This window comes from Montipora foliosa, chromosome 2 (genome assembly GCF_036669935.1).
Source record: "Montipora foliosa isolate CH-2021 chromosome 2, ASM3666993v2, whole genome shotgun sequence".
Classification (NCBI taxonomy): Eukaryota; Metazoa; Cnidaria; class Anthozoa; order Scleractinia; family Acroporidae; genus Montipora; species Montipora foliosa.
Genome location: NC_090870.1, coordinates 32,088,546 through 32,111,045, shown reverse-complemented (window position 1 = coordinate 32,111,045; position 22,500 = coordinate 32,088,546). Strand labels below are relative to the sequence as shown.

The window sequence follows — 22,500 nt, the reverse complement described above, 5'->3', positions numbered from 1 at the left end:
TCGTTGGGTGCCCCTGGTTAAAAGGTATCTGAAAACCAACAAAACCACCTGTAACCACCCACCCACCCTGACCCACACTAGTCAAAGTTGACATTAGGTTATGTCTGACCTACAGTAAAGTAGCCAACTGTTGCTTAATCGTGACGTACATTGTATGAACTGCTACACTGGTGCTGCACAGTTTTTGTCAATATCATCTCAGCAAAGTTTCATCAGACATGAGTTAAATACTCTGAATATTTCCACTGTTTAATTTATTGTTTGGACAGCATAAACATGAACGTTAACATGTACACTGCATTTCAGAAGTGACGTTTTTTCTGAGTTATTTAGGTGACGATTTTGTTTTAAAATTATGTGTAAAAACAAGTTGGTATTTCATGCAACTGTACAATGCAGTTGTAGCAATGCTTTATACATGTAAGTAAACCCAACATTTTCAAAGTTGCACAGGAAACCGCATATTTCATTAAAACTAGTTATTTTTTCGTGCATAGGGTGGTAATAATGAATTGTTCTGTTCCTTGCAACAGGGAAAATCATTTTGGATTTGTGTCATTTGAAAATGATTGCTCTGAACATTATCATAACACTGTTAGTTAACCAAAAATGAACAAAGAAGCACCTAGCTTCAAATAATCAAATTAAGAAGAGAACTTTGTTTACTTTGTGTAATTTGAAGATTAAGAGATAGGCAAAGGCAATAAAGTACATTCACAAACTCAACACCTAAACAGGGAGCTATTTTTATCCAACACTCACTTATAACTGTTCACTGCAATAAAAATTCTATATTTGGAAGATCTGAACAGAAAGCCGCCAATGAGATTATAAGTTGCATGACCACAAAAAGTGCAAAATGCCCTAATCACACCAAAGCTTAAGCATGTTTTGAGGCAGTTATGTTAAACGTAGTTTTAAGCATTGTTTTACCCGGAAATCTACCTCCAGAGGTTTGTGGACCATAAAATCAGGGACAAATTAAAGAACATTTGATTCCTGTCAAAAACCTTGTATTCCATTTTTCTGTCCCTGATTTCACATTTTTTCTTAAGCCTGGTGTGAATGTTGTAAAAGTTTAATACATGTTTTAAAGTAAACTGAAAATGTGAACACTTAAGTTATTTAATTTATGGAGTTACCAGGGTTCGTACAGATTTTTGGACTCAAGGTTATCAAATAGGTGATTTGCAGAGAACTTGAAAAATGCACAAACAAAGCTTCTTGCATGATTAGCTGCAAAAGAATGAGCAAGATGGAATAAGATTTGACCTAAACGGAAAGAGAATTTACCCTTTAAAGCACTTGTACCAGCTTTGAAAAAATACAACACAAGACTGTTCCCCATTTTTCCAGACTTTCTCTCCACTTTCCAGACTTTTTCCATGTCTGCAAATTGCTGGGCAGATTTCAAGCCTTTTTCCAGAATTCCAGAATCTTAGTATAAACACAACCTTCAACTTGGCAAACAGTTTGTTTACCAAGTTATATCAAAGGAACAATGTAAACTGTTGAATTAACCTAACGAACATTACCTTTTTTTTTTTTCATCGACAGGTTACTTGTATGTAATGATAAGACAGAAATTACAAGCCATTGCATCCTTGTGTTATCAACAAGGAAGATGCAATTTATCTTGCCATAATTATTATGGCGAGAATTCAACAACACAGCATATCAATATTTTGGACTGAAAGAGGTTTCTTGGTACTTCAATAAGCCGTTTTACTAAATTCTGAAATCAGTCTAATCCTTTTTGAATGATTTCTCAAATACCTCTAGCAATCTACCCATCACATTAATTTTCTCAGTGTGCATTTCTCTTAATTCTTGCATTCTCTCTTTTTCCCTCTCTTCCTCTGTTTGTGTGAATTCTTGAACAGAGAGAGAAGATCATCTTTTGCTTGTGGTTTTCTCTTTCGCTTTCTTGGTATATCTTCACTGCATGTAACATCTTTGTGAGATTTGGACTCTCGAGCTATCTTAGTACCAGCACGACTGCTACTAAGTGTAACAGGTTGAAGTAAGGACAAGTTTTGCGGTCATTTCCAGAGGTGTTATTATGATCAACTGTGGGGATGTATGACCTTTTGAAGTTTTTTAACTTACTTTCACAATCCCCAGCATTTCGTTTATCAGGAAATCCTAATTCTTCCATCTCTTTTCCCAATAGCCTCCCACACATCTTTATTTCTCTTTTTAGTCATTTCGCCTCTTTTCACATAGATCCAGTAATGCAAGGACTTGTTCCTTTGACCACTGTCTCCTTCTATTTGCGTTTACAGAATTTACTGCTAAATGATTGGATACTCAATCATCACTGCCTACACTCACAGACCCTTCACTACAGAAACTGGCTGGACTAGTTGAACGCGATTCTGTACAGGACTAACTCTTCTAGTTGATACTGGTGGATGTTTGACTTAGCAAAGAGGGTTGCACTGATTCTGATGGTGAATACTGTCCAAAGGGACTTTCATTCAACCATGATTGATCCTCAGGCCAGTATTGGCCGTGGTTGTTCCACATTTTCAGTCTAAAAAACATAAGTATGTATTGATGTACATGTAAGCTTACGAACTTGGCTAAACTTTAAAACGATGACATGTCACGGTGTGAATGTGTTACATCGGTACTTCAGCAGGATATAAGTTTATAAACTCTTCATAGAATAAGTAGTGAAGTGTTACGGTAATTTCAAACCTTTATTATTATAGGAATGGCAGAAAAATAGTTAAACTCGGGCGGATTTGGATTACAGTAGTATAGGAAACTCTCTAGGGTCTGTGGACTGTATCAATCGCAAATAAGCTTATTCACTGAGGTATTTCACGGTCTACAGTGTCTATTAATCCGGATTTAGATTTTCAAAATCTAAATCCGGATTTCCCAATCGAACCCACCCTTAGTCACAATCCATGTGCCCTTTTCGGCACGCCTCAAAAAACGCTCTGATTTCTCCAATGTTTCTACTATTCCATTTACTTTGAATTGTGTTACATCAGTGCTAGTCTTGCACCCTTTTCGGCACGCCTTAACATACGCTCTCATTTCTCTAATTTTTCTATTATTCCATCAGTGCTAGTCTCGCACCCTTTTCGACACGCCTTAACACATGCTCCCATTTGTCCAATTTTTGTATAATTCCATTTACTTTGAGTTGTGTTACATGATTGCCAGTCTCGTACCTTTCTCAGCAAGCCTCAAAAAACGCTCTCATTTCTCTAATTTTTCTATTATTCCATTTACTTTGAATTGTGTTACATCAGTGCTAGTCTCGCACCCTTTTAGGGACTTTAGTAGTTGTAGTACTGTTGTAAATTGTTTACTTTTGTAAAAGTGTTGTAAGTAGTATGAATCACAATTAAAGTTATTTTAAAAAAAGTGAAAATAAAAATTTAGATGACAAGAAGTTTACAATGATTGACATGGCATGTCCGAACAAGAAGAATACCGATGAAACTTACAATGGAAAACTTCAAAAGTACCAGCAGTTGGCATTTGAGTTCAGAAAAAGAAGGCCAGGCTTCAGAATAGGAATAGTGCTAATTGTGATTGGGTGCATGACAGGAGGAATGAAAAAGGTTAAAGGACAGATAAAGAAACTAGCAAATAATTTCTTAAGTTGGCATTTTGTGAGGTAGCGAATTAGAAAAAAATATTAACAGTGTATATGCATGTTTTCCAACAAAATGGGAAAGTACATGCAAGAGCTACCTCTTAGTTTTCTATCAATCCAAGAAATAAAACGCCATCCGCTATGTTACTCATACAATTGACTAAGATGGACTTTGTTTGTCGGAGTTCATTTTCAATGCCTTGTAACAGCATTAGTCATGGTTTTGCTAAACAGGAACAATGTTAGTGCGAGGGATTGCATGTTCCCATCTGTTTATGGTACACAGCTCCATAATATTACAAATATATTTCACCAAAGGCTCATCTGTAGAAGAGGAATAGCTTTATGCTCCAAACGTACGAGTAAAATAATTTCCTTGGGAAGTTCATATAATACGTTTGATATTCTATGCCAAAAGTGGTCTTTCGAAATTTCAATGTCAAAGCCTACTTTTTGTAATAAACGTTTCAGAAATTCTCTGCCACAAGGTGTCTATGGTAATTTCCATGTACATCTCTTTTGCTTAGACGAAAATTAATAGTTTCAGATATTGTTTGCCACAAGGTATCTATGGAAATTTCCATATACATCCCAGTTGCTAAGACAAAGTAGTTTAAGATATTCTCTGTCACAAGGTGGCTTTAGAAATTTCCATGTACATCCCAGTTGCTTAGACGAAATAGTTTCAGATATTCTTTGCCACACGTTATCTATGAAAATTTCCATGTACGTCCCAGTTGCCAAGACACAATACTTTCAGATATTCTCTGCCATAAGGTGTCTATAGAAATTTCCATGTACATCCCAGTTGCTTAGACGAAATAGTTTCAGACATTCTCTGCCACATGGTGTCTATAGAAATTTCCGTGTACATCCCAGTTGCCAGGTATTCTTTGCCTTTTCTATAGAAATTTCCATGTACATACACAATTAAAGAGGGGGAGGGGGGTGGGGGACTTGTTATAATAGAGGAAATGTTCTTAAATTTTAAGGTTTCCGCTCAAGGGCTTCTAATTTAAAGATATTCCCCATAGTTGCGAGAAGGGTTCAGTGTAGCAATTATGCACGTTGCTTATTTCTTTGACAGACAAAAGAGAATTAATAAAGCATGTTTATTTTAAATGAAAGTTGTTGTTACAACTATTGTAACGATGTAGTAATACGATGATCAAGATACCTGTTTTTCTTTATCGTGTAAATCTCAAGAAGTACATCGTGCACATTGTGACGTCATAATTACATAATTTATGACACTCTTCTGGGCCGATTGGATAAGAAATAATATGGAATGATTAGCAAAGGATAAGTGTTTAAGACAAGTATTGAGATGAATCTGATATCGTTCATGTCAAGTATTCATTTCCGATTGTTCCCGGATTCTATGAATTGCCTTCTGACTGAATTTATTCTTAAAGATACAGATCTGACTAAACCGTCTTTCCCTTTATGTAAATCAGTTATGACACCTATTTTCCACTGATTACGTGGTACATTATTATGTATGAGAACAACGTCTCCTGTAGCAACTGTTGTCTTATTTGATGTTTTCTTTTGGTAAGAGTTATATTCACGCAGACTTGTCAGATACTCCTTTTGCCATCGTGTCCAGAAGGCCTGTATCACTATCTCATGATATTTTGCTCTCTTCATTACCTCTTTTGTTGAAATATCAGTTAAGATATAGTCTGGATCTGATTTTTTGACGCTAACTCTTGTGTCTGAGAGAGTCAGAAGACGGTGTCCACATAAGAAATGCGATGGGGTCAAAGGAGCAGCACCGTTAATATCCACATAAGGATATGTCAACGGACGGCTGTTTAACACTGCCTCTACCTCGGTGAGTATTGTGTTAATTTCAATCATGTTCAAATAGGCTTTGCCTTTAGTTTTTTTTAGACATCTTTTCACTAGTCCAACAAGTCTTTCGTAGAATCCTGCCCACCACGGGGCTCGTTCTGTTATGAATTTCCATGTGATGTTATGGTTGGCTAGGAACTGTTGTGATGCATTTGGCTTGAGGACTTGGGTTTTCATTGTTTGGAGTTCTTGAGCTCCAGCTTTGAAGGTTTTTGCATTGTCAGAAATTATACATTTGGGAATGCCTCCTCGACTGATTAAATCTTCTGAATGCCCTAAGAAAGGCCTGGGTTGTCTGTCCTTCCACTAACTCGAGGTGTAAGGCTCGTACTGCGGCACAAGTGAATAGACAAATGTAAACTTTAGATGGAGTGTGATTTCAGATACCTGTAAATTGAAAGGCTTGTGATTGTAGAACTCTTGATTTCGGTAAAGGTGGTGTGGGTACAGATCGAGATGGTGGTCCTTGAATTTTTCTGCATGTCATGCACTTGGAGATGATTCTTTTAACCAACTGTCGACCTTGCGGTATCCAATATGTTTGTCTGATGTGAGTTAATGTTTCACAAACTCCACCATGCATAACCGTCTTTATGCATAGATTGGACGATTAGTGTAGTCAAGTAATTGTCTTTTGGCATGAGGATGGGAAGCTTTGTCTCGTGGGGTAGATCTGTGTACTGTAACCTTCCAAGACAGTGAGGTAGGTCTTCATCATCAAGATAAAGGTTGAGTGGTCGTACAATGGCAGGTTCTTTGAATTTATCGCTGTTCTTTAGGTATGATATTTCTTGTTTGTAAGTTATTTGTTCAGTTGCTTTTAGTAACAAATTTCTGGCTTCCAGCGTTTCTTTTGTGGTGAGGATGCTATTATTATACAACTTAGGTGTTTTCCATTTTCTTGCGAAGAGGACAAGAAGGGCAGTGACTCTGATTACCAGTATTAGAGTGCTGTATTTCGTTAAGTCAATGATGTTCAGTATGTTAGGGTTTTCTTCAATATCTGCGATCATTATAACTGCCGTTTGTGGGCTCTCGTACTCTGCGTTGATTGATGTTCCGGGTTGTAGAGGCCATGTGTCTTCTGGCTCTCTCAGCCATGGAGCACCTTTAAACCATTGCTGTTTTCTGTCGTTGAACATTTTGGTATCAAGTCCCCGAGTCAGCGAGTCGGCTGGATTCGTTGATGTTGGGCAAACTTTCCATGTGTTCGATGATGTTATTTCTTTTATCTTGTGGACTCGCGTACGAACAAATTGTGGCAATTGTTTAGCAGACGACATCCAAGATAACACTATTTGGGAATCACTCCAGTATATGACTTCGCATTTGGTTTTTGTGAGCTGTAGTGTCTTGGTTAGATATTCAGATAATTGCGCTCATAAGAGTGCTGCTAGCAGTTCCGTCGAAGGGTCTGTGCTTTAATGGTGCAACTCTGGTTTTAGCCATTGTGAACACAGTGTATATTTCTGCTCCTGACATTCCTGTTAGGTTAGCTACTGCTCTGTAAGCTGGTTGGCTGCTGTCACAGAAGATATGAAGTTGTCTTTTAGAAATGCTTGTGAGGAAGTATGGTCTAGGTATTTCAATCGACGTCAAATTGCTGATATAGCTGATTCAGTTTAGCCATTGGTCCCTATGTTTGCTCGGCACTTCCTGATCCCAGCTTAAGTTTTGTTTCCATAGATCCTGGATCATGATCTTTGCTCTAACAATAATGGGTTCAACATATCCCAGGGGGTCAAACAATTTTGACACAAAGCTGTCTTTCAGCCATAAGAATCTAGTAGCGTCCCTGTCTCTGTTATTTAGTTCGATTTGTAGGAGAGCTTTTTCTATATCTACTGTGAAGGCTATTCTGTGGGTCGTGAACTTTAATAGGATGCCAGTTAGATCCTGCATTAGATTTGAACCTGTGTTTAGACAGTCATTTAGACTCAATGCTTCTGATGACACTCTGGCAGAAGCGTCATAAACTTTTTGCATCTTAGTTGTTGCGCTGTCTGTTCTAAAAACAGGAAGGTGGGGAATGTAATGCAAAATGCCTTCGTGAAGATTGAGGTTCCCCACTTTCTCTATGAAAGCGAGATTAACTTGTTCAAGGAGTTGTTCGTTGTATTTCTTAATAAGTCCTGGGTCTTTCTTTTTGAGACTGTTCAGTAGACTGTTCAATCGTCTTTTGCTTAAAATGAAGTTTGTTGGTAGATTGCATTTGTTTAGTTTCCATAGGAGTCTTACTACCAGCTGCCTCATTTAAATCGGATGGTCTTCTGAAAGTTAATGATGATATCGTCATTTTTGTCGCTTTCATCTCGTATTTTGCTGATTTCCCAGAACTTGGTTTATAGGTTGTCGAGTTTTGACTCGTCTACTGGCACGGTTTCGATCCTTTGACACATTGTGTTTAAGTCGTTTTCATGGTTGCTCTCATTTTGAACGGGTCCTGATAGGAGCCACCCAAATTTGCTTTCCATAGCAATCAAGGCTTCGTTTTCAGTTTTTATTATTTTCCAGTATTCAGCTGACCGTAATAGTCGTTTCCAATGATGATATCTACGTCAAGATTTTCTGATGATTGCAAACGATCTACAAGCTTGAGTCCTTTTAATTCATGACTGATAGCGGTGGACAAATAATTGGAGTTACTAGCACTTTTATTTTGATATTCTTTTTTTCTGTCGATAGCAAAAGGGAGGCAATATCATATGTTTTACTAGTGCTTTGAAATGAGCCAAATGTAGTTATCCAGGAGTTCTTTTCCCATTGTTTTTAGTTCAGGATATGATTTGTAGGGATGAAGGGAATGTGTTGCTCCCATGTGGGTTGTGTTCCTCGCCATGGTATTTGTAGGTGACTGACCACTGTTTGAATTTCTTTTTTCTTTCATTTGATATGATGAGCTTTGTGTTATATGTTCTTGTTTTTCTTCGCAAATGGAAGTATGGTGTTTCTTCTTACATTCATGCATCAACCTTTTGAGTAGCATTGAATTTTCGTGTTTGAGTCCAAGACAATTTAAACATCTCCGTTGGCGTTGAAGGATAGATCGCCTTTCCTCCACAGATGTTATTTGATCAAAGTGTGTTTCTGCGCAGTATGTGCATGGTCGTGATACTTTCAGTTTTCCGTTGAGAAATCTTTGTTTTTGCTGAGCATTGGTTAGTAAAGCGCCAGCGGTTGGTATACTTCTCTGGCCATGGCAGAAGATGTGGAATCTTCTAAAGAGGATATGTGGCTTTTCTCTTATGTTTCAATTTCTTGTCATATGGCTACCCTCAATCTATCCAGGGAGCTATCTGCTAAAGGATCTGCTCTGAATATTAAGCGGCGTACGTCCTCAAGTTTTTTCTTGAGGCGTATGGGAATTAGAAAACTTCAGTCATTATTCCAAGTGTTTCTGAGCCACGAATATTGGTTTCACATATATTGTAAAATCCCCTTAAATTTTTGGTGTCACTTGATGGCACGTGGATCTTCGGTAATGACTCCATGTAAGCGTGGGCCAAATTTTGGGTTTTGCCAAAGCGCTCTTTTCTTAGCTCAGTTGCCTTTCTATAATTTTCTTTAGTGAATGGCAGCCCTTTAAGCATTCCATTTAAATAATTCATTTTTTGAACATCACTTAGTTCGAGATTTTTATTAATAGCTGCACTAAAGCTATTCCAGAATATGAGCCATTCAAATGGATCTCCTCCAAAGGATTTGATGTTTATCTTGGGTAAATTAATATCATTCGAGGCGTTGGTGCTTCTTTGAAACTACTATGATGGAATTGACTCACTGATGTTTCTTGTTTACTCTTGAGAAATTGTTTAATTTTGAATTGCCAGTCTGATATATCGTCTTGAAGCATCAGAGCTGATTCTGTGTCTTTTCGAATGTCTTACTCTGTCTCCAAAGACATCACAATCTTAGCATCCATCTGCGCTATTTCCCCAGCTCTTTGTGTGAGTCTGTCCATGAGTGCCTCCAATTCAGCGTGATCTGAACTCTTTTAAGTTATGAGTTTTTCTGCCTTTTAAAATCTTGTGTACAGTGTCCTTTGTAGGCTGCTTGGATCGATTTCATTTTGTTTCTATCCTCTGTCAATTTTACCATCCTGGTCCCGGCTCTAATATTACAACTATTGTAATGACGTAGTATCACGATGATCAAGACAACACAACTGTTTCTCTTTATTGTGTAAATCTCAAGAAGTACATCGCACACATTGTGACATCATATGACAGTCGTGAATGCCATTTAACAATTGACCTAAGTGGGTTAAGTTTCTTTTAAAGTCTCTCAAAGATCTTGATTTGAGTTAAAATGAAAAACATTTATAGAAATCTTGACAATAGACATTCCTGGCAGAATAACAGACTGTCATAAGACATTTAATCTACGATCGCATAATCGTCTAGCGGATGTCTTGATCTTCACATGTAACACATAACGACTTCGTCAAAAAAATTCATTTCATTCAAACAGTGCTTCGTTAAGTGTAAATAAGTTTAATTGTTGCATCAAGCAACATAAATAGCCAAAAATACAAACCGCTTGTACATAAATCATAATGCCCTTGAAACTAACATGTAATAAACCTGAAGCAGAGAAAAGTCATTTTAATTTATTTAAGTCGAAAGTAGTGGAATTAAACCTCCTACAAGTTCTCTTCTGTACTTCTTCACATAGCGCTCAATATTAGCACAGCATTGCTCACCTCAAAGGGTTGAAAGAGTCTTCATTTTCTTGAAGAACGATGAAATCCACAAACGTTAGTGAATTTGACCACAGTTCAGGGGGCATTGATCAAGGACAACTGTGTAAGAGCCATTAAGCCGACCGAGAAACCATTCCATTGTTGTAGAGTTCACACTAAACCTTGTTTTTAATCTCTTTCCCATACTGTATACGGGAAAAAATGGCCACCATTTACCGCTCATCGTTTAGTTGTTGCTAAGAGTTTCTGCTCAACTCCCACACAGACACTCTTAGGGCTTCATTACATATTCCTTCCCCCCACAACATCTGCTTGCGTGACAAAGCCTCGAGAGTGTCTGCGAGGGGGACTACTTCGTAATAGAAAACTGTGGAGTTGGCTGATAAGATTAATAGTCATGTAACATGAAAAGTAAGTGCTTTTAGTCCGACAGGTTTACTTCCAATTGACTTAAATTAGCTAAATCGCACCAACAGGAAATGCTTGAATTCGCCTGCAGTTCGGAGCCTGTGGTTTCTTAATCGGAGGTACTTCATTTTTTGGCTTGTATTCCAGGCCAAATGTTCTTGTAATAACATAGTCAGCCACATAATCTCAATCAGTAGGTTTGACAGATTGGGAGTGTTGACTCTCAAATTCCTTTAGCGGCTTTTACTCTCGCGTTCATGTACTGCACGCCCATATAGCTTGATAAAGATAACTGATATTCAATCAGGCTTTCTTAATGTAAAAGGTTTACCTACAGGAGACAAGACAAAACTTCAAGACATTCTAGGTAATTTATAATAAGCAAAACGAAATCTCTCAAGCTTTTCAAAGCAAATGCTAGACATTAAACATGTCGTGAAAAGCTTTAGGAATTATGTCTGCATGATCTTTGCTTCACCAATTAAAGACAAAACCAATTCAGAGCAACAGTAGTCTCACTCTGCATCAGTGCCTGACGCTGATGATCTTGCATAGATCAGTTTCGTGACCTCCACGTTGAATGCACTGACTGGATCTTGTTTGTCGTAGATGCACAGGCGATTCACTTTGCATTCAAATGCTGGTATTAGGGAAGAAGACGCTGGAAACACAATTAATCCACTTACTTTTATTCTTTTCGAGTGTTGTTCACTTTAGGTCAAAAATTTAACTGTTCCAGCTTCTTGGCCTGACAAGTCAAAACTTAGGTTGATTCCCTAGAAATAGAACTTGTCATAGATTTCAGGTGAAACTTCGCACACTGTTGTGTCATGTCAAGGAAATGATAAAAATGCATTAATAAAGGGGGGTCACCATACTCGGTTCCATGGTACGACTCTGACGAAAACGGCTATTTGAAGCCACATTGACAATTGCAGCACATCTCTATGTTGAACAAATAAACATCGATTTTATAAATGCAATCCATGATATAACGCAGAGCCTGGTGTCATTCTATGGTAAATTCACTTATGTACCTCGAAAAAATGTATTTGAATGGGACTACTCACTCCAAAATAGATTTAACGAGTGTCTGTTTGACTCGTGATGTCTTTTTCCGTACAGTCTCGTGACATTTTCAAGAAAACTAGCCATAGTTATTTCATGAAGACACCACTCTCAACAAAAATACAGGGTCACCGTACTCGTTCAGGACAAAATTGCTATTCCTTGACAGATTAAGCTTGGCGTCAACGAAAATCCACCCTTTTATCATTATGCGCTGTATAGTTCTGCAGTGCAAAACCAGGGAATCACCTTATGAAGAATTAGAGAGATGCATATCTATTGACCCTGCGATGGACTGGCATCCCATCCAGGGGGGAGTAGAAATGCTCCTGTTCGCTTCATGCTACAGAAACCAGAGATAAGCACCGGCCTGATAGGCCTTCTAGGCTTATAGCAGACTTAACCTACCTATACCTATTGACTCCCTGAAGTAGTTGACTGGATCACTGTAAATTGTGCATTTCTGTAATAACACATTGAAGAAAATCAAAGACTGCAAGCAGGATAAAAATAAGCAGGAATCCGAGTACCTTGAGCCTTTGAACTCCCCAACTCTAGCAACATCCCTCTGGGTGGTATGAAGAGCTCTATGAAGTGTCTCATGAGATATTGTTCTTTCTTGGCGACAAATCAATTTGTGGCACTCGTTGAGGTTGTACCAACAAAAGGACTGTAATCTTTGCTACTGCATTTGTGAGTCCAGTGCCAGCTGTTTATGAAGTTTAATAAAGAACAGTATAATGTGCAGGTGCAGGTCATCATTGTGGACTTCTCACCATTGCAAGGTTATAGATATGTTCGCTAAAGATGGTTCATAAATCCCTCAAAAACGGCATAAATAATGAAACAATAATATTATTTTTCTCATTTTCTTAATAAGTTAATCATAGTCTATTACCATAGATAATTATTATCTCCTTCCAATTTGCACTTAATAGATATGCTGAGATTTGTAATGACAGGCAAAGGTGCAGTGTATTGTACGGGGGCTTGAGAGTTCTTAAAGAATACCAAAATTATTTTTTAGTGATGTCGAGATTCTTAAAATAATCACCAATCCTACTCTCTCAACAATTGTCAAAATATATAGTGAGTCTAACTATTTTTTCGTTCCACTGTAAGGTTTGAGTTAGCGGGTTTCTAATTTACTAGCCAACATGTTACAGGGAAATCTGTGTGGGTCACCTTGGTTGCAAGTACATGTAGCATTAACACACTAGTCTGATACCTTTGGCAGATATTCCATTTCAGGCCATATTCTTAATGTGACCTTTGCCAGCTGGGTTGCATCCTTCAAAGATGCTTGGGTCTGACTTTTTTTCTTACTACAATAATGTAGTTTGAAAGTTTGATCTTCTATTCAGACCACAGATCTGTCTTATGACCGATTTAAGTTTCTCCTCACACCAGGTCTAGAAATAGACATAAATAACAACTTATATCAATACCCTATAACAGAAATTTAACTATTTTACGGTCTTACAACAGTGATGTACTTGCGACTTAATTTAGTAATACTCCTTATGAATGGAATTAACCAAGTAATTAAAAAATCAGTTTTAAAGCACAATACCATATTCCATTAATTTTAGACAGTGTGGAGTTAGTACAATGTACATGGCATTGTGGGTAGGCGGGCTCCGAAAAGTGGGCATCGACTTACAGCCTCGCCATGTTGGATTACATCGAGTGGGTTGGCTTCAGTGACCTTTCACGCAAACAAACCCTCCTTTTGAGCTGAATTACACGTGCAGGAATATAGAAAAACCAAATCAAAGGTATTTTAAAGGTGAGCTATTGTTTCATTACTTTTTGCCAATGTCATTCGAACAAATTTAGGTTGCAGAGTGTAGTCGATTTGAGATGCTATGAGTATGGTTTCTGCTTATTTTATACTCAGATTTATATCGTATTTCTTTTGTTTTAATGTAGTTACTTTGTCCATTGGATTCGGGGACCGAAATTGTGTTATCATAGGCTATCCTAACAGTGGACAAAGGCTAGGGAAATGGGCTGCTACGACCTGTGAGCTTCATGGTTGTAACAATAGCTCAAGCATGTGTGACTGCCAGCCACTCTTTAAATTATTCCCGTTCCCGACAGAAAAGAAGAACCCGGAACGCCGTTTACAATGGGCAAAATATATAAGCAGGAACAGTTTGAATGGAACTCTTTGGATGCCTAACAAGGATTCAAGAGTTTGTAATCTACACTTTGTTGACGGTGAAACAACGGCTGAAAACCCATACCCAACTTTGCAACTTGGTCACAACAGGAAAACGAGAGACTCCAACAACCCACCACCAACGCCACGGGATAACTCTCATGTAGTAAGATCCATAAAACGAGTTAAGCTAGATACATGTAGCGATGAAATACCAGGACCTGTTCTTGACCACTCAACTGACAACCTGGCTTGTGATGGTGATGAGCTCCAAGACCCTGAGCCCTCTATTTCTATCAGTGATTGTGTTGACATAGATAGAGCATCCGTAATTCATGATCATTGCTATGTCTGAGGCTGGTATGAAATTAATGAAAATTCGAATTTTTGCATGAACACATCTTTCTTGAAAAGCATGCAAGACAAAGATAAACAAATCATGGAACTTTCAGAGAAATACAGGAAAAGTAAAGTTTCTGGAATTTCAACTTGTGGCCAAAGGGGATAAGGGATGGAAGCATTCAGATCTGAAAAATAATCAGACTGTAAATTTATTGATTGGTATCCCATCAAAGCCTGCCTTTCACAAACTATTTGAATCTGTGAGATGATCTTTAAAAAAAGGGAGATATTGGAGTGGCCCTAAGAAAGCATCCAGAAAAGGCAGGAACTTTAGGAAATCACCAAAAACATTTGGACCAAAACGGGCTCTTTCTCAAAAGGATGAGTTTCTTTTAACACTAATGAAACTCCGTTTGGGATCCACTAATGCAAACCTTGCACAAATATATATTCAGCACATGGTTCAAAATTTTGGCTAGTGAACTGAAATGCCTGATATGCAATCCTAGCATGGGAATTGTAAAGAAAACACTGCCAAAGAAGTTCAAAAAACTAGGATACTGCAAGGTGCGCCATACAATAGACTGCACTGAAATTTTTATAGAGACCCCAAGCGACCCTGTAATCAGAGCATCAACATGGTCAGATCTCCATTTGACAATGGATTCAGAGTTTAACAACATCCTTGAGCCATATGATGCAGTAATGGCAGATCGTGGATTCACTATTGCAGAGGATATTTTGCTTCACAGAGCTGACCTTTTATTCCGCCAGAGAAACATGGACAAAAACAGTTCACAAAAGCTGATGTACAGAAAACTAAGGCAATAGCTAATGTACGCATTTTTGTAGAACAAGCCATTAGGCGGCTGAAAACATTCCGCATAATCACGAACGAACTGCCTATCTCTCTTATTGGTAATCTTGATAACATCATTGTCTGTGCTGCATTATGCAATTTGTACAAGCCTCTTTGCAAGTAACACGGGTTTTTTTTGGTTTAAAATATAGAGTAAAATGTGTAATTCACGAGAAAATCTATACCCTCAACCATGGAGGGAAATTAGGTTTAGTTAAACTGATTTCGTTGCAATGATAGGATGACATTACCACAAATATGCATCATCAGTGGGGACCAAAGCGCCTAGCTCCCCTTCTCTGAAAAGTAATATATAGTAAATATATGGGACAATCAAGTCCAGAAAAAGCTCGGGCCCCTCCCTTTTTAGCCTTGGGCCCCCTTTTGAGCCCCTTTTGACAAAACCCTGGCTACCCCAATAATAAAATTTATGTTGATGTCTGATAACTTGATGAATATTTTTCTACTTTTGACATTAGATATCAAGGATCAAATGAACCAATGACTATTCAATAATACATGTAGTTGTTCAATATTATATTGTGCAGGCTCCATGGAAATATGATTACCTGTTTATAAAATTTTCTCAGTCAGATTCATTTTCTAGGTATTTTTTAAACATTTATTTTCGCAGTAGTTTCAGGGCTGGTGAAAGACAGTTACTATAAATCCAGGTTAGATTTTCTTGAAGCCTACTCCAGTATGTGGCATTAAATCTGATTGTTTCCAGGTGATAACCCTTTTGTGTGTATACAAAGAAATAGCACTATGGCCTCTTTGTTATGGCCATCTCACCCTGGACCTTCGCAAAGTACTGATGCTGCTTTTTTAAAGCTACTTGTCCATTACGCATGCATAAGTATGACAGATTATGTGTTGAGGGAATTTCATTGGCAATGCTAAAAGGGTTCTTGATCTCTACTACTGCTTCCCATAACAAGAGCACTCTATCAGTAAGTCTGGGGATGCTCCCAAGTACTGTTTAGTTTTATGAATAACGATACCACATTCTCTATACCTAACATCCTTGTGATGAATTCCTCAACTGCAATGGGCTCCATATCTCTGCCATATTTAAGAGCTGGTACATTTATAGGTGGTGTAGCTTTTCCCAATAAGCTATCAACAAGTTTATTGGCGCTATTTTTTCCACTGACTTTCATTGATTCTACTTTAGTGAATACTCTGTAAAAGTTTGAGGCAGTTATTTTGCCCTCCCTTTGCTGGTACTAAGCCTCATTATCAGCCTGGCCAACAGTTATTTTCTCTATAGCATCAATTTCATCACTGGAGAGTATGTTACTATCTCTAGGAGTAGATATCGGCTGTAGTGGCTCTGGTATGCATTCAGCTTGACTCAATGATTCTACTTTAGTCAATACTCTGTAAACATTTGAGCCAGTTATTCTGCGCCCCCTTTGCTGGTGCCAAGCCTCATTTTCAGTCAGGCCAACAGTTATTTCCTCTATGCCATCAATTTCATCACTGGAGAGTATATTACTTTCTCTAGGAGTAGATATTGATTGTAGTGGGTCTGGTGTGCATTCAGCTTGACCCATCAACACAAAACAGGAGTTGGGAAATGTATCTTTTAAATTCTCGTAGAAACTTCTCCTCCTCTCATTGTCATCCGGAGCCCTCTTTTTTGCCTACCGGCTGAAAGAGGCTACGCCTGCTGTCTACAATTGGTCTACTAACAATGCTCACTTTTTGGAACCCGCCTACCCCACAATGCCGCGTGATCCAACAAGAAGTCCACAACTCCTGATGAATGTATTCACTTTGTTCAACCTAACGTAAATTATTTTGCACTTTAAATTCCCTGTAAAAGCAGAAACTAGAATACGACAGGTTGTGGGATGGATGCTATAGCAGAGTAGAACAAGCTTATTTTTACAGATATCAAAAATATGTGTTACAATTCTAAATAAGCGTATACGGAAAGCTAACAACAACATCGACTTTAAAATTGTACTAACTTAAACGTGAGTGAGAGGTGAAATTAAATCGATACAAACCTAAAATGCTAAGTATTTAGTAATTTCCAGACTCGTATAAACATCTTTGTGAACATGCATGTCCTTAGCGTCATCAGTCTTCCAACAGCCGCGAAGTTTTAACAATCTATCTGAAATAGAGTTACCACCATGATGTACGACCAAAGTAATACCACCTGATCTAAAGACTGTGTAAACCATGACTTTTCGGATCGAGACCTAACTCTTTGATACATGACTCCATGACTCCATAAATTCTACTGGTAGGGGGCTAGAAACTAGACAAAGGCGAAAACGGTACAACTACAGAATGAACCACTTTTTGTTCAAACATGAAATGGAGCGTATTCGAAACGAGACAAACTGGCAGGACAACCAAACAAGGATTCTAGCGAAAAACTGAGATATTTTGAAATTAAAATTATTTGCAAAGCAATCCACCATGTTTGGACCCCACAATCTTTTCAAGGAGCGTGAAATCTGCCTGTCGTCAACATCAATAAACTGACTAATGAAATCAGCTTTTGCAACTTCATTGCAAGGAACCCATTGAATATCCAATGAAATCTTATGCGCAAGGCAAATCTGGAAAATATGCGAAGAAAAACACTGTAAATTGTTCCTCATACTCCCAACCTCTACTATTTTTGTGGCAGCGCGATTATCAGTAAATCACTTCACACGAGTGATCTCTACAGCTCACCTCAAAACGATCTAAGTGCGAACTCAGTAGCATCCATGCGGAAGTTTCATACGCTCATTCTCAGACCACATTGTATGACATATATATATAGATTCAATGTCATGTGAGAACCACATGCGGGTGTTAGAATAGACAAAACAGTTCGGGGTTGTACCACTGAAACAATACCTAACATTGCATTGGATAATATTGTCCTTCCAAAACTCAACCTCATCTATGCATTATTGATCTAATTTGAACAATAAATCCCAGTATGTTGAGGCAGCAACCGACGTGGAGCAGTGCCTGGGTAGGATTCTGCTGTCATTTCCAACAACAGGTCTGAAAGAAATTATTTTGCCTGTGAAAGATGCCAACTGTCTTGCAGACAAGACGTAGTAATTGTTCCTAATTTTCTGGATATTATCAAAAATATTGTTCAACCCACGCTCCGTAATACAGATTGTACCATTATGAGAGTTCCAACCAAAACCTAACCAAACAGCAAACTTAGATTTATCTGCCATAGCTACAAAGCCAACTCTCCTTAAATCTCTTTTAATCCTAGAAGACAACGTTTTTCAAACCCGATAATCGTTTTCAATAACCAAGTCATCATCCAAACAAATAGCTATTTTTACACCCTGCAAACGCAATACTTCTCCAATGGACAAACGTATTTGGTGAAAATGTAAGGAGCTGTAGATAGACCAAAATGCAAAAGCGAAAAAAGCAAAATATTGACAACCATCAGCCAGGTGGAACTTCCATCAAAAACCCCAAAATGTCTGGTGTTCAGGCGCTATTTCTATGTGGTAATACCCACTTAAAACAATACTTTTTAAGGCATTAATTCACGTGTCTTAAGTGTAGGATCAGCCTCTTCTCCCAGCTAGGCTGAATGAATACAGATAAAGGATTGACGACAAAAGGCGCATCGACGACCTGGATAGCACGGTCTAAACTAAGTGACTCATACTACTTGTGAGGGAGAGAAAGAACATTCTGTGCAATTCTGAACATATAGCATACAGACATACTGAAGGATTAACAAGGAACACGCCTTAAGCGTGTGTATTCGAATAAAAGACACCAAATACCTTTCATACTAAGAAAAATAACATTTACGTTCTAATTCACTTTGTTCAACCGAACGTAAATTATTTTGCACCTTAAACTCCCTGTAAAAGCGGAAACAAGAATACGACAGGTTGTGGGGTGGATGCTCTAGCAGAGTAGAACGAGAATTAACAAAGTATAGGTACGAATACAAGGAAAGGTTACGTTTATACAAACGTTGGCCGTGTAGCACTTACATTTTAAACAGAGTTAACTGAATAGAGGGTAATGTGAACTGCTAGATTTCTATCCCATATGAATGTGAGCGTTAGCCTACTGATGGAAATGGGCCCACACAAGGACTGGTCAGAGTTTTTCTCTGTCCTTGTGTGGGCCCATTTCCATCAGTAGGGCTAACGCTCACATGGTTCATATGGGATAGAAATCTAGCACTTCACATTACCCTCTATTCAGTTAACTCTGTTTATAGGTACGAATGTCAAGCAGTAACCTTCCACGAAAAAGCTGATGGTCAGGGGGAGCACGAAAGGTTTTCTAATGTTTATCTTCGACTTGTTTGCCCTCTTGTCTTGCTTTCCTTTTTCTACCCGCCACTTCTTTCGCTCTCTTGAGCTTCTTCTCATCCTCTGAATTAGAGGCCAGCTAGTCTGATCCGTATTCTTCGACGACCTGACAACCTTCTTTGTATCTGCCGGCAATCTTAATTAGCTTCTGTCTCTTGTGTATCAATTTTCTTCCCTCACTGACCAGAGTAGAAATCTCATTGCTTGCTGAGTGGAGGTTAGCTGTTTGCATTTGGTCGAATATGTTATCCAATTCAGCCTTCAGCTTGAACTGTTTTTAATTTCCATTAAGCTTTAACTGTACGATGTCCTTATCGATTTTCTGTGGGAAAGGTTTGAAGTGGGAAAGGGTTAAATTCTAGATATGGCGGGTATTGGAAGCCAGAAAAGGTGTTTTGTAATGAAAGTGTGTCAACAATTTTGCAACTGGCTGTACTGACAAAGTAACGGGTCAATCTATTCCATCACCTGGCAATCCCGAATTAGTTCGACAAGTTTTTGGTCTCTTCAAAGATTAATTATCGACTCAACTTGACATTATAGGAAAAAAGATCGGAGCCACACTTCCCTTCCCCTCTCCCCCTTTCAATGTTGACTGTTAAGGTTGCAACATTTTTTTTTGGGGGGGGGGGGGTAGGGGGGCTGCAGTGTGAGAGATAATAGGTAAATTCTTAACGCCCCAAGAAGATGAAGTCTGATTGACTGCAATAATTTTCCTACTCCACATTTGAATCCTATATCCATACAAAACCAGGAACTAAAGAATCAATCGTTAGGTATCGTATAAGCTCTGAAACATTTCAGAGCAAGTGCAAAGCACATTGTTCCAAACACGAAAGGATAGTAATTATTGACATATGGTGGCATCGATTTTCAAGTGTTTGGACTTATTATAGCCAACAGAGGACTCCATACCAAATACTAAAGCGAGCAAAGTAATTTGCACCGCAGATCTGATGCTCCGAAAGTTACACATTGCTCGTATTATGTAACACAATACCATTTATTGTGTTCCTTGGTGACGTCAATGGGGATGGTGGCGTTGCAGTTGAAAATCGTATCTTCCAGCATACAGCCAGTTCAACTAATACTTCTTTTGTACTCAATCCAATACATTACCAGATGATTCATAACAAAGTTCACACAGTTAGAAAACCTGTTCATATCGTCTATTCCATTTACCAACGGTCTACCATCCAAGCGCCAATAAACAAAGTGACAGCATGGCAGTACAGTGACAACCAACTCAGACAACAAGTTGCAAAATTGTTGAGACACTTTCATTAAAAAACACCTTCTGTACTTTCCAATACCTGCCGTATCTAAAATTTAAACCTTTCCCACTTCCCTTCCCCTCTCCCCCTTTCAATGTTGACTATTTAAGTTTTCAACATTTTTTAATGTCTTGCTAGCAACACTGATAAGGAAGGGGGGGGGAGGGGGGAGCTGCAGTGTGAGAGATAATAGGTAAAGTAGTAATGCCCCAAGAAGGTGAAGTGTCTTCACTGTTTTTGCAGTTTGTTGTAGCCTCGGCCACGTGTTCTGTAGACTCGTTTTGCCTTGGCATTTCACAATCGGTAACAGGCAAACGGTGAAAGCAGAGAGAGAGAGAGCATTTTGTGCAATACTGAACAAAGAGCATACAGACTTAATGAAGGATTATAAAGAGACACGCCTTAGGCGTGTGTATTTGGGAGGTGACGAAAGAATAGAAGACACCCAAATACCTTTCGTACCAAAAGAAAATACATTTATCAACTGTCTGTTGTAGTAATCACAATTCTATGGATGCATTAAAACTTAAGAATTACCACTCTTGCCATTATTTCGCACTGACACTTCTTCTTGCGAGGCTCTTTCAATAAGTGCCATGAACCCCCTGTCCCTGTGTGAAGGTGATGTAAAGAAATAATTATTGTTATTACAGGCATTTAACTTGTGGATTACAGTTTAATCCCAAACTCGAATCTGCATCAGACAATTAATGGTTTAAGTCACAATTAGGTTCTAGATTAGAACTCAACTGTGTATGTTTTATTATGTGAACTTCTAAAGTACTATAATATTACTACTACATAATAAATGTACAGGATGCTACAATATAGCTAAACATTAAAGTGCCCATAACCTAAAAAAATTTATTTTCCTATTTGAAAGTCCATATTAAAAAATGAACTTTGGCGAAAGAATTTTTCAATTCCAGCAAGAGGCGAAATTTCTACGATTTTTGGGGTCTTATGCTCATGCATACAGACCCCTAAGTCAGAGGCAGATCTTGTCAGTATGTTTGTCACTTTGAAGACGAGACCACACGTGACAGTCTGGCTCGTAGACTGGGTACTAGTAATTGCGAGTCTCGGCTATTGCTTCTAGCGTTCGTCATTTGTATATAAATCTGGGGTCGTTTTCCCTGTTTCGGGAAAATTTTGAAGAGCTTTCCGTCGCAAATTAGTTGTAATTGTTCAAGGTAAGTTATTTCTGTTTCAAAATTGATCTGCCGTGCTCTTTCTGATTGGTTTTCTTTCTTTCATTTCGAAAATTAACTTAACTTTCCTGCCTTGTTTGTTCTTTGTTATTTCATCCAGGTGACGTCGCTGAGTGGAGTTTCCTCGGTGATATCGATACGGGAGTTGTTTACTCACGCAAGCCAACATATCTAGACTTGCAAGCAAGACATATCTAGACTCGCAAGCAAGACATATCTAGACTCGCAAGCCCACATTCATTGGCTTGAAATCCGGTGCGCATTGCACCACATACCTCACAAGTATCTCACAAGCTATCACAAACCATTATTTATTGGCTTGAAATGTCGGTGTGGGTTACACCCCAAATTGAAAGAGTTATTGTACTCCAAAAAATACTTGCATTGAATAACAGTTTTGCACTCTCAAAGAAGAGTATTTGTTGTCTGCTACTAGCCGCCAGCATGGGAATAACAATCGAACAATACCGGTCAAGGATCGGCTGTCACAACAATTTTGTGAAAGCCAATGATGCATTTTCACGTGTGCTAGGGCGATTTTGGAATACGATGCTTATGATGTTTTACTTAAATGTGTTTTACTTGCCAACATTAAAACAAGTTGTTGGACATTACAAGTCGTTTAACGAGTTGATATTTTGGTTTACACAAATGATGTGCTACAATGTTTACAT

General features: G+C 38.3%; 3 protein-coding genes and 2 pseudogenes across 3 annotated transcripts; 2 read left to right on the top strand and 3 right to left on the bottom strand.

Moving 5' to 3' along the window:
- The window catches only part of LOC137991534 (uncharacterized), a 3,625-nt pseudogene extending 1,931 nt beyond the window's left edge, over positions 1-1,694 (top strand).
- Positions 1,695-4,975: 3,281 nt separating this feature from the next.
- On the bottom strand, positions 4,976-5,653 carry LOC137991533 (uncharacterized). Its single transcript, XM_068836608.1, has one exon. It carries the CDS (start codon positions 5,651-5,653, stop codon positions 4,976-4,978), a length of 678 nt encoding a protein of 225 aa, XP_068692709.1.
- A 386-nt stretch (positions 5,654-6,039) lies between these two features.
- Positions 6,040-6,759, bottom strand: LOC137991532 (uncharacterized). Its single transcript, XM_068836607.1, has one exon. The coding sequence runs from the start codon at positions 6,757-6,759 to the stop codon at positions 6,040-6,042; it is 720 nt and encodes a 239-aa protein (XP_068692708.1).
- Positions 6,760-7,093: 334 nt separating this feature from the next.
- On the bottom strand, positions 7,094-7,729 carry LOC137991531 (uncharacterized). Its single transcript, XM_068836605.1, has one exon. It carries the CDS (start codon positions 7,727-7,729, stop codon positions 7,094-7,096), a length of 636 nt encoding a protein of 211 aa, XP_068692706.1.
- A 6,832-nt stretch (positions 7,730-14,561) lies between these two features.
- LOC137991530 (uncharacterized) lies at positions 14,562-15,256 on the top strand (annotated as a pseudogene).
- The last annotated feature ends 7,244 nt before the right edge of the window (positions 15,257-22,500 follow it).